General features: G+C 38.6%; 1 protein-coding gene across 3 annotated transcripts; it reads left to right on the forward strand.

Moving 5' to 3' along the window:
• Positions 1-40: 40 nt before the first annotated feature.
• On the forward strand, positions 41-9,723 carry NABP1 (nucleic acid binding protein 1). Of its 3 annotated transcripts, none has more exons than XM_027054396.2 (6): positions 41-190; positions 1,103-1,241; positions 3,854-3,925; positions 5,591-5,666; positions 6,120-6,186; positions 7,426-9,723. In XM_027054396.2, the coding sequence occupies exons 3-6, from the start codon at positions 3,864-3,866 to the stop codon at positions 7,593-7,595; spliced, it is 375 nt and encodes a 124-aa protein (XP_026910197.1). In that variant the 5' UTR covers positions 41-190; positions 1,103-1,241; positions 3,854-3,863; the 3' UTR covers positions 7,596-9,723. The 3 variants fall into 3 exon arrangements, with proteins under 3 accessions (XP_026910197.1, XP_026910207.1, XP_014933152.1); XM_027054406.2 differs by having other exon boundaries at positions 187-313; XM_015077666.3 differs by lacking the exon at positions 41-190 and adding an exon at positions 197-802.
• Positions 9,724-12,053: the final 2,330 nt, after the last annotated feature.

Genomic DNA, 12,053 nt, shown 5'->3' on the forward strand with positions numbered 1-12,053 from the left:
AAGGCTGAGAGGGCGGGGCCCAGGCTGACAGCCGGGGAGGAAAGAGTGAGGCTGCGCGGACGACGCCGGACGGTTCCGGACCCCTCGCTTCTCTTCCTACAAGCCCGGAGGGCCGGGCGACGGGCGTGCCGACGCTACGTGACGTCACAAGGGGCGTGGCAGCCGGGGTTGGGGTCCAGCCTGCGCGCGGGTGCGATCGGCAGTCGCTGTTTGGGACGCTGAGTGCGCGGTTGTTAGGTCTCCGCTCCGGGTTCGCTGTCACAGTCTGTCTCTTCTCGAAGCCTGGAACAGACTGGGCGCGCGCCCGCGTGTGGTGTGTGTGTGTGTGTTTGTGTGTGCTGTGACTGTGACTGTGAGGGGGACTCAGGGCAGAGACGTCCCCTCGCTGCCTTTTTTTTCCCTTTTTACCCAAAGGAGGCGGTTCGCACGCTTGCCTTCCTGTCGCCCCGTTGGGAGCGGGGTTTGCGTGTGGACTAGTTCATCTTTTTTTTCTTTTTAAACTTGTGAGCCCGGTTTTTTCCTTCCTTTTTTTGGACTCAGTGCCGTCTGGGCTGGTTTCCGTGATCCCTGACTAACCGCTTTCTGCCCGTTCTCTCGCCACCCCCGCCCAGAGTCTCCCCTGCGCCCTCGCCCTTGCCCGGGAGGGTGGGAAGCTTTGTCCCGCTCCCTGCCCACACGCGTCTCCGCAGCCGTAGCCGCACCTGCCTCAATATGAATGGGGTCAGCGACCCACCTCTTTTTATAAAAGATATTAAGCCCGGACTGAAAAACTTAAATGTCGTCTTTATTGTCCTGGAGATAGGTAAGTGGGGTCTGCAGCCCACCCCTCCGCCCCCTTGCGTTCTGGGGCAAGAGGGAAGGGCGCCGCCGCTGCTAGCCGGGGGCTCCCCTCCTCCTCTCCTCCGTTCCCCCTCCCCTCCCCCCATCCACGTGGCCCTGGTGGCCCCCGCCGGGGCTCGGATCCAACCTGCAGCGAAAACCCGGGGCTCGACCTCTTCCCACCTTTCCACTGCGTTTGGATCCCGGAGGAGGAGTTAGATCCTTTCTGGAAGTCCTCATCTAATACACCCCTTCCCTCCTTTTGATTTTTAAATCTTCACAGGACGCGTGACCAAAACCAAAGACGGCCATGAAGTGAGATCATGCAAAGTAGCAGATAAAACGGGCAGCATCACTATTTCCGTGTGGGATGAAATCGGAGGTCTTATACAGCCAGGGGATATTATTCGGTTGACCAGAGGGTAGGTGTGCACAAAATGGGGAGGAGGGAGAATGCTTCCAAAATAGCAGTCTGCCGAATCATTGCCTGATGGGGGATCTTGGCAAGTTCTGGAGTTCCATTCTTTTCTGTGGGCCTCCAAGCAGTTTTGAGCCCCTTGGATGTTAACTTTAGATAGTGGACAGCGTTGGGATGTAATACCCTCGCCAGTAAAAGTGTTCAGTTTCACCAGGGAATCTAACCCACTCTCCCCTCAGTTTACAGGTTAAGTAGATTTTTAAATACTCTTCGGGGATTATTGAGTATTTTTAGTAGATTGATAAAATTAATATAGTCAATACTTTTCTCCCCCCACAAATTATTGAATACAGTTGTCAGCTCTTTTCCAACCTTTCCCCCTTTTTAGTGACTTTTGAAATCCTGCCTATATTTTATTTAGACAGTGAGAACATAAGATTGTAGTTGAACAATTTAGCAGTTTTTGTGGTGTGTCAAATTTGTACTCGGATGTAAATATTAAGAGAGGAAGTTGACAATATCTGGAAGGCACCTTCTGGAGAGTAATTTCCTGTGCCTATTGCTGTAAGGTCAGCATAGTACAAAAACCAGAATGATATGCAGGAAATGTTTGGCAGAAAGAGGTCTCTGCTACCTCCATCCAAAAGATTCAGTTGGCTGATTGGCCTTTAAAAATAATTTAGCACACCTTTTTTTGGTCTGTTTTTTGATTGGCAATTATCCTGCCTTTAAAAATTTACCAGGTATTTAAATTAGGAAGGTATAAGGTCAGAAAAGGGTCTTGAAATGGATTTTGGAAGTTCTGTGGTCAGTAGAATTAGAATTTATTTGTCACACACAACTATAAGAAAAGTGGGTGGAGATTGATGTTGGCAAAGTAAATAGAATCTCAGAGAAGTGTTGGATCACCCTGAATGGAGGAGGTTAGAGCCCTTTGATAATATCTTCCAGGCCTTACAACATCTTCAGGAAGTGAGGCAGTGTCATCAAAGAAGGAAGTGAGAGTCAGAACGTAGACATTTTATTCTCATACAGTGACTCATTAGGACACTAATCGTGTCTTTTAAATTTCCATATCTGTAGCTTACACAAAAGAATTCCTGCCTGTGAGGGTGTGGTGAGGATTAGCATAATTAAAGTTTTTTTGGCTGCCAAAGTATTTCTCATCCAGTGATTAAAAGTATCTTATACAGTGTAAACCGCATCCCATTTCAGATATTTCATATTTTGTAGTCACGGAAAACACATAGATGTGGCCCTCAAAAAATTTGTGGAAAAACTAAATTCAGTATTTGTATAGTATTTGTACAGGAATTTCAAGGAATATAATTTAAAGGAAAATTCAAAAGTAAAGAAACTCCACTGTTTTCTAACTACAGTGTGACCTTGAGGTTAATACACTTCTTTAACTTCGTCTTCTGGAAAACGGAAATATTTATACTTTACTTACTAAAATAACATATCCAGCGGAGTCTGGCCTGTTTATTAGAAGGCCCTTAAATTCAGGTTGTATCTAAGAACAGTAGTTTTCGAAGAAAGGCATACATCTAAATAATGGTAATTTGAATATTCATAGGTTTATCAGGACACCCTGCTAGTGTTGATCTCATTCCCAAAACACAAGTGCCAGTTAAATGTTTACTTGTAGTAACTTCCAATTTTTTCTCAATGTGCATTAACTTTTACGCTACCAAGGTGAAATATTAGTGCACTATCTCTTCCAAGTCACTTTTTGTATAGTGTGAGTGTGCTGGAGTCTTTAATAAATATGTCCTTACTAAAGAGGAATATATAGTATGGAACTAGTAAGTGTTTATTAACCTATATTAAAAGAGGAACCGTCACTATACTTAAACAACATTTAGTTATAATTCACCCTTCTAAGTCATAAGGTTACCATTGTAGTTGTATGGAGAACAACTGAAAACCAAACCTTGGACTGATTTTATAATGTTTAATTTACATTTCTATTAGATTTGTGTGTAGGAATATTTAATGATGCTGTGTGCATTCAAAGTTGATCAGAATAAATAATCTGTTCAGCCAAGTTGATGCTAAAAATTGCAGATTTGGAAAGGCAGATAGGTGAGAGATTGAGTTTTTTTTTTTTTTAAGGTCCTTGATTAAATTTTACTAAATGTTCAGTAGCTTATCTACCCTATGTGTTTTAAGGAGGCAGAGGAAAAACTATTCTATTAATTTCTGAGTAGACCAAGTAAATGAGTGTAAAAGTAAACACTTGGTGTTGATTTTTATAAATTCTGTGATTGAAAAATAATTTCTGTTTAAATCTCTACAGTTGAAAGTTCTTTTGTTAATTGGCTAAAGATGTGATCTTTGGAGTATAACAATGCTTATTACCTTGCAAAAAAGACTTTCAACTCTCTAAGGGTAGTTATAGGTAAGACAATTATGTCAGAATTTGGCAGTTGTTTTTCGTTGTATTCCTTTGTAAGTAACAATCAAAATGAGATGAATTGTATTTGATTTATTACCATAAACACAGAGTTTGATCTCCACCTAACCCTAATGCAAAAAAAACCAAAGGATAAAGTTTTACTTAAGTAGAAGGACATACAAGTGTTTCTATAGAACTGATGTTTCTTTTTTGTCTAGGTATGCCTCCATGTGGAAAGGGTGTTTGACACTTTATACTGGAAGGGGTGGAGAACTTCAAAAAATTGGGGAGTAAGTATTAAAATGCATTTCCTGTAATTGAATACATTGCATAAAATATCTACAGAGTAACTGGTAGGTATTAACTGTAATAAATTTCTCTTGGCTTTTCTTGACTGGTATACTGAATGCCTTCCACAGCAGACTGTAGAAACCACTTTACACGTATGTACCAGTTTAATAGCCATCTATTCTGTTTCTTGTGGTTGAGAATGTCCATTTTCCCCAGCAAAGAGAATCCAGTTGCACTTGAGACGAGCTCCGCTGGGGCCATTTCTGTAGGCTTTGGGAATGTGCAGCTTTCAGGTGTCACAGTGCCATTTGAAATAAGTTCTTTCTTCTAGGGAATTGCCAAATAAGCAGCTAGGTAAGAAGCTAGGTTTCAGGCCATAAATTTATCTCTTTTCATTTATGGGTGAATTGTACTCGTGATAAAAGGACTTACAGCGATGACAATTGAAGTCCTGTATTTATCCACAGTCTAGGTACCGTACAGGCAGCCACAATGCGAGCTTCCATACACTACTACCCTCGTAATCTCCACCCTGACTTGGAGGAACCATCCTCTCTAGGGGTGTAAAGGTAATTCAGCCTCCATATCAGCCTAGACATTTGGGATGTGTTCATAAAGTATTGTGTTAGCAATGAGCCAGATCATTAATCCATTCTGTTTGGTTAATGCTTAGATATCTACTTAATGCCCATCACATTGGAGGATATTTTTAAAGAGAAGCCACATGTGGCACTGAAAAAAGGGTTGTGGGGGAGATACTCTTCCACACTACAGGGATAAGATTCTTTGGAAAAGATAAAGCAATGTTGCTGGCTTTTAAAGATCAGAAACAACATTTTGCTTTTGCTAGGAGAAAAAGTAGAATTCACTTATGTTTGTTTTTAGAATAGTATTAGAGCAACATGTTATTGAAAGCTCTTAGCATCGTTATTATCAGCGGATTTAGGATCTTGTCCTGACCTTCATGTGTACAGAAGTATTTATAATAATAGAGGTCACTTAAGTGAAGAACCACTGGAGGTCAGTTGGTTCTTAGTGACTGACAAGGTCAGTCTAGGATTTGCCAAAATTGATTTTCATGGGGTGAGGAGCTAAGTAAATGCTTATGTGTAATGTTAATATATGCCATAGTCGACCTACAAGAAGCATTGGGATAAACTTGTCTTTATAGCCACTTGTCTTTATTCATACCTGCACATTCCACTCTTAACCGTGAATGATTATCTTTGCAGATTCACAGTGATTGGTCAAAAGAGGGACTGGATGAGAGTGTGTGAATGGATCAGTGCAAATCCATCACCACTGCTGGAAAAACCCCTCTGGAACCCTAAACATGGTTCAGTGGCATCAGCCTATATGGAAAAACAGCACAAAGATGTGTTTCTGTGTCTTTGATCTTTGACATGATTTATTTTTTGCAGTACAGAATTAAAATAAAAAAATAGAATGTTTTATACATGTAGGCAGTTGGATATTTTCAACTACTTTGTTTTATGGAACAAAATAGCATTTTGGAAGTTTTTGTTGTATAAGTAGTTAGCATGTTGCTTTTTGGTTAATTCGTTTGACACCTAAATTCTTCTTTCCTATCAGTTATGCATGTTCTATGAAGAAAGGTTGATTATTTTAGAAGTCATTTAACTTTGTGCTTTATTTTCTTTCAGATTTTGTATGGTTTATTCAGAAGTGCCAAATTTCAGTGAACCCAACCCAGATTATCGAGGACAACAGAGCAGAGGGGTAATTAATCCACACGTATAGTCTATTTTTATGGTTAGGCTAATTTCGACTGGGTACTCTAATTCTGTGACTAGGTGTCCAACCCTGTCGTACCCAGGGTATAATGAAGACAGTTGAAAAAAAAATCTTCTTAAAGTATTTTTATTCTCTATGTTTTGTGAGTCTGTATATGTATCTTTAGTATCGTGTATTAAATATATATGCCATTTAGTACTTTGAGGAGTAGGGAGTAATGTCAGGAAAATACAGTAAGATGTAACAGAAGCTGTGAAAGATTTGGGAAATATTCCTGAATGTTAACATTGAATGGACTTGGGTAGATCTTTAAAAAAATTTATTAAAAAAAAAACCAAAAACCAAAAAGCTTTAACAATTAAAGAGTGGATACAACATGTTATTATAATAATTTTTTAATAGATTTTTAACTGGTTAAATTAAAAACATATTTTTTAGGCACAAAATGAACAGAAGAATAATTCCATGAATAATAATATGGGTACAGGTACATTTGGACCAGTGGGTAAGATTTTTTTTTTTTTTCGTATTTGTGATCAGATGTTAAGAATTAAGAGACTGTAGCCTGTGAAAGGTTTAGAAGAAAATTGTCTTTAGGCACAGACTCGCACTAAAAGGGAAGTGCTGGTTAACAGGGAATTCCTAAATAACTGATTGTCTAGATAGCAGATACCTTCTTCAGCTAATTTATTGAGCACATTTTTTAAAAATGTTTCTACACATATATTTATTTGTGTAATTTAAATTTCAGTGTAGTTAACATACAGTGTTACATTAGTTTCAGGTGTACAATGTAGTGATTCAGCAATTCCATGTGTGCTCAGTGCTCATGAAGATAGTGTCCTCCTAATCCCCTCTATTCCACCCATCCCCCCACCCACCTCCAGAGCACATTCTATATTTAAACAGTGGCTAATAACAAGAAATCTGTTTTGGTGATGCATAATATGTTTTTCCATTGATTTTTTTTTTTTTTTAAACAAAATTTCTGTGATCTAGTGGTTATTTAATAGGTGCAGAATTACTGGTCATTTTGGCACACCAAAAGCCTTTTTTCTTTAGACTAATAGCTCAATCTTAATTTTTCACATGCTGATAGCTGCCTCTTTAAAAGAATCGCCTTTACAAAGACCTCAAATACTCTCAAATGTCATGTTAATGGTGCTTACAGCTGTGCTAAAGGTCTTTTGAAGTTTTTATTCTTAAATAACTGAGGAAAAGTCTTTGGGATTGGAGTTTGTTAGGGTGGCTGAAGTTTTATTTGACCTGGGGCTGCGTGTTTTGGCACAGCTGGTGATCATCACATTGTGGGAAACCTTGCTGTCTTTTCTTTGCAAAGTTAGAATTACACTGTTCTTTTGAAGTATTATTAACCGTGTTTGAACCTAATGCCAGTGTTCATACACCATTTTCCCCTTTGTTTTTTTTTTCTTTTTCCCTTACAATGTAGGCAGTGCATTACCTTTGCTTTTGTACTCTACTAATTTTTCATTCTATTGCCCAATCATCTATTTCTGTCTCCCTGCTGATCAGCATCAAGTGAATGTATTTACAGTAATCATACATCTGGAAAAACCTAAAGCCCACATTGAGTTTTTTCCAGTAGTTTAACAATAAAGGCCTTTGTTTTCTCTAATACTACTTGTTAGCATTAATAGTGTGCGTTAGGACTTCAGATAGGTGTACTTCTGTAGATCTAGGTCAGTGTCTGAAAATGATGACGAACTTTTATATTCTTTTTTAGGAAATGGGGTTCAAACTGGCCCAGAATCAAGGGGATGCCAATTTTCATATGCTGGTAGAAGCAATGGCCGGGGACCTACAAATCCACAGCTACAAGGAACGGCTAATAATCAAACAGTCATGACCACAATAAGTAATGGCAGGGACCCTCGGAGAGCCTTTAAAAGATGACCTATGCCAAATACTCACATGTAGTTTTTAAACTACATGCCCTACTTGAACACTTACTGCACTTTTATTTATCGTTAACTGTGAAAACTGTGTCCTTTATCAGTTTCCTTTTCTGTTTTTGGTTTGGTAACAAGAGTGGTTTGTTTTTATAGCAAAACTGTTAAGCTGCTCAAGTCTCCTGTTGAAGAATTTGAAGAATGGGAACACTCTGAAAAGTAGGGGCATTTATTTTTAGAGCCAGAAGATCTATGGTTATCCTCTAAAAAGCCTGCACCCATTTCGTGGGTGAGTTACTTAAGATATCAGCATTATAGCCTCTATGAGTCTATCTTCTGTATACATTTTGTAATATTTAAAATAAGGCTTAGTGGGAGATGTTCTTTTGTCTTAAATTCAGGTATTGCCAACTGAAGCAATAACCACTAAAAAAACCACAAAAACTCAGTCAATGCTAATAGCAATTTTTGAGTTGGGACTCTAGGAATGATTGATGTCTTCACTGAGTGACTGCCATTAAGGTTTTCCAAGGACTGAACCATTCTAAACTCTTGTTTTATTACCAAAAAATATATTCTTTGTCAGAATTACAGAACAGAATGGAAACTGTATTATAACAAGTAATTTTTATAAGAAAGCTGCATTTATTTTAGGGTAGTCCTATTAATATTTGTTATCTACTTTGCGCATTACACTGAAGGAAAATTTAAAACTTGAGGCCTTGAATATTTATTTTTTGAAACTACCATGTCAAATATTAACGTGTAATTTGAGGGAGTTATAAAGTCATAATAAATGTTGATTTAATTATTAAAAATTGTGATGGATAGACATTAGAATGAAGGCAATTCAAATCGAATTCGTGTAGAAATATGCAGTCTTAAGTCAGAGAGTCCTAAGTACTTACAGAAACTCATCCTGGAGTGAAAATCCTAGGGACTTGCCTTCTTTGAAGAGTGTATGTATGTGTGTGTTGTCAAGAGTTTCTGAACACAATTCACAAAGCCTTATCAGCAAAAGTTACATGGCTCTCTCTCTCTCAAGTGAATACAGCTTTATTCAGAAATGTAAAGGTAGAATTTATTTATGTGTTTTAAGTGGTCCCCAGTTCCACTTTTTACTGTAGAGTGGATAACTGGTAAATTTTTCTGTTGTTAGAATTCAGTTCTTCAGTACTATCTCTTGAATAAAACTTGCATTAATGTTAACAGACCTACCTTATTTTTGCTCTTTGAATGATTTACAGTGGAGAGCCAGCACATTTTACCGTAGTTGTAATGGTTGCTTCAGCCTGGCGACTGCTTAGCTCTGTATTTGTCACTGTCTTTTTTCCCCTACCTAAGTCACAAAATAAGTAGACTCTGTTTTATTAAGAACTCCATAGCCTTCGAATATAAAAGTTGGCGCCAGAATATTCACGTACCCTAATTCAGTGTATCTAACGATTTCATTACACGCTGCATGTTCGGCACTGTGGAGAGTGTTAGACGTGGATGATGACTAATCTCAAGGGACTTATTTATGGTTCATAGTACTTCAGTAACTGGGGTTTATGTGTGCTAGAAGTTCTTCCTTAATCATCTACTCAATGATTGTAGCTAATTTGGCTTTGTGACTAATATTTTCTTAAGATGTTCACAAAATTACAAATGCTTGGAGTAAAAAAAATACTAAAATACTAAAAAAACCTTTTATAAAATCTAAGTAGCAGTAGGAGCGATAATACTGTAAGCTGTTTATGGGAGAATATAGTGTTAAAGATGATTTTAAAAGGAAGTATTTTGGAGTTTCTGAGGAGTAAACTCTCAGGTTGAGCTCATTGCTGGGCTTCCAATCCCAGCCCTGTTGTCTCCTCACCTATGATGGTAGGCAAATTATGACACTTAAAACCTGTGAGCCTTAAGTTCCCCAACTTGAAAAAACAAGTAAGTAATATCATCCCTTTATAGCGTTATTGAGGATTTCCCATGTAAGCGATCAGAATCGTTTCTGGCTACCATAGGCAGTCAAATGTTTGTCCTCTAATCATACCTCAAGAATAGAAAAAAATGCAGTTAGGTGTGGAAATACTGTTACCCTTTAACATGGATATTAAATAGAGAAAGATCTAAGCTTTTACTTTTGTAACTGACATTTGCCTCAGTAATTTAATCTTGTTGTTCTGTGTTCTTTATCATTTATTAACAAATCTCTTTTTTCTTAAGGGAAGCCTTCAAAACCCAAGTGAATTACAATCCATAATGAATATTTGCCCTACCAGTCTGCTTGGACGGTACTCATCAAGAAGAGGAAGAAAGTTTTCTACCTTCCTCTTTCCTGGTGCTTTCACCTGTGAATTTTTAAATGTTTAAACACCTACCGAAAACAAAAATCATTTAGTATAGCAATACACGCTGCTAGGATTGGGTCCCATTTCATTTTGGCAGAACAGTTCTGAAGAGGTTTGAAGTGTCATCGGCCAGCTGGCCCCTCCTCTTTGGGCCAGTATTGGGTTGTTACTACGATCCAGAAGTTCGTAAGGCCAGAAGATGATGGGTAATAGTGAAGGGTGCAGTGTGCTTTCCCCTAGGCATTTACACAGGATTTGCTTTTTTATTACCAGCTCTTGCTTTGTTCCTGTAGTTTTAGGAATCTGCTTTAGCTTTGAGGACAGTTTAATTTGATGCCCTGAGTATCTGTAGCACTGAGTACTTGCCACTCATATTTTGATCATTTAACATTTTGAAAGAATGTTTAATTTGCTGGGTTGAGTAATATAATGCCAAAGGGATGATGCTGAAAACAAACAGATGGGAGGTTAGTAAAAAAGAATCTTTAGAGTAGAGGTAGCTGGTTAACTAGTCCTGAAAAGTTTTCTCAGAGGTACAGATTGACTGTTCTACATCAGTGTGAAGACACAACGGCAGTTTTAAGTTTATATAGATCTGGAATTTCAGTTACTGAAATGACTTCCCTTTTCTGTTAGAAAGTGATTACTGTTTGCTCCAAGCAAATTTAGGCTGCTGTGACTCTTAAGACCCTTTTCTCTAATGTATTTGGAAAGGGTCTAGAGACAACAAACCTTGAAAACCGTGGAAAAGGCAGTATCAACATGGAGCACTTGCCCCCCTTTCCTATCTGATGAGTCTTTACGTTTCTGATAGAAAAGAGGGTGACAGTTCTCTGGTAGGGGTTGGTTGTATGACGGGTAAAAGCAGATGTTCTTGGCTGTGGTGGAAACCAGGTTTCAGCCAATGATTAAATGTCAGGGTAATTAAAACACTCCCACATTTCGCAAAGAAGTCCTAATGATTAACAGTTAAGGTATGCTTCTGAGGAAATCTGATTGTGACCTTTGGAAAACAGCACTGCCATGAATGGTATGTTGTTAGGTCCTCAGGGAGAAGCTTAGGAAAAACATTTTGCTTTCCAGGTGTATTCAACTTTTCTCCAAATTCCTGGAAGTTTGTTTTATTAGGCACACACCAGACTTTTGTTCAAATATTGTGACCAGATTACTCCAGGTTTCTGAGCTGAAAGTGTCTAATGATGTTTCTCAAAGCACAGATCACAAAGTAAGAAACAGACTGGAGAAAACCAAGCCCGACTGTTCCTAATAAGCCATTTATTTAGTACTTTTCACACTAAGAACATTCAACCCAAAGATGTTTTTAAGGGCTGTTTACCAGTATGAGGTAACTGGTATGATGCAGTAAAATGAGCGTTTTAACAAGTTTGACTGGTAGACACTTCAGCCTTTTGAAAGGCCTCGGTAGGTAACCCACAACTGCAGTGTGACTCCCCGAGTTTTAGGACCACGCCAACCCAAAGCTTGGAGACTAGCTATTGAACTGCGAATAGACCCCACAGTCCTCACTATCACGTGTGCTTACTGACAACCTCAATGTAAGGAGTTGGCCTGGCTTTAGAAACCGGTTCTTTACCCTTTTCAGCCAAAAAATTTTGTTTTACTCTAGCAAAACCTTTTGGACGTACAGTTAGTTCAGTGTCTTGTCCATATGTTGACTGTATGTTGAGTAAAACTGAAGCAATGATTTATAAGCCAGTTGTAGGAGATTTTCCCCAGGAACTTGTTAGGACTAGGAATTGGTTCCCTGCTGGACCAGAAGGGGACTTTGTAAGTGTAGGTCTGGTAGAGCAGCACTTGAGATAATGACCCTGAAGATTTTTGTGTCTTGTCCTTGGCATTTCCCCCAATACAGAAATAACTTTGCTTTGAAAAGGCACATGCATATCTCCATACATCCTTAGTTTCATTTATTATTGTGAAGCTAGAATATACCAAAATTCTGGTTTGTAAAACATGGGAAAATTGTACTTAGAAGCATATGTCTCCAAAGCACAGAATTGATGGGTAAAGTAGGGTAGTCCCAAGCAGAGTAGGGTTTCAGTATGGCCTCTAGATGTGAGCATTGTTGAGTTTTGAATTAGGTTCAAATAGAACTATTCAAATTATGTCCA

Source organism: Acinonyx jubatus, chromosome C1 (assembly GCF_027475565.1).
Source record: "Acinonyx jubatus isolate Ajub_Pintada_27869175 chromosome C1, VMU_Ajub_asm_v1.0, whole genome shotgun sequence".
Lineage (NCBI taxonomy): Eukaryota > Metazoa > Chordata > Mammalia > Carnivora > Felidae > Acinonyx > Acinonyx jubatus.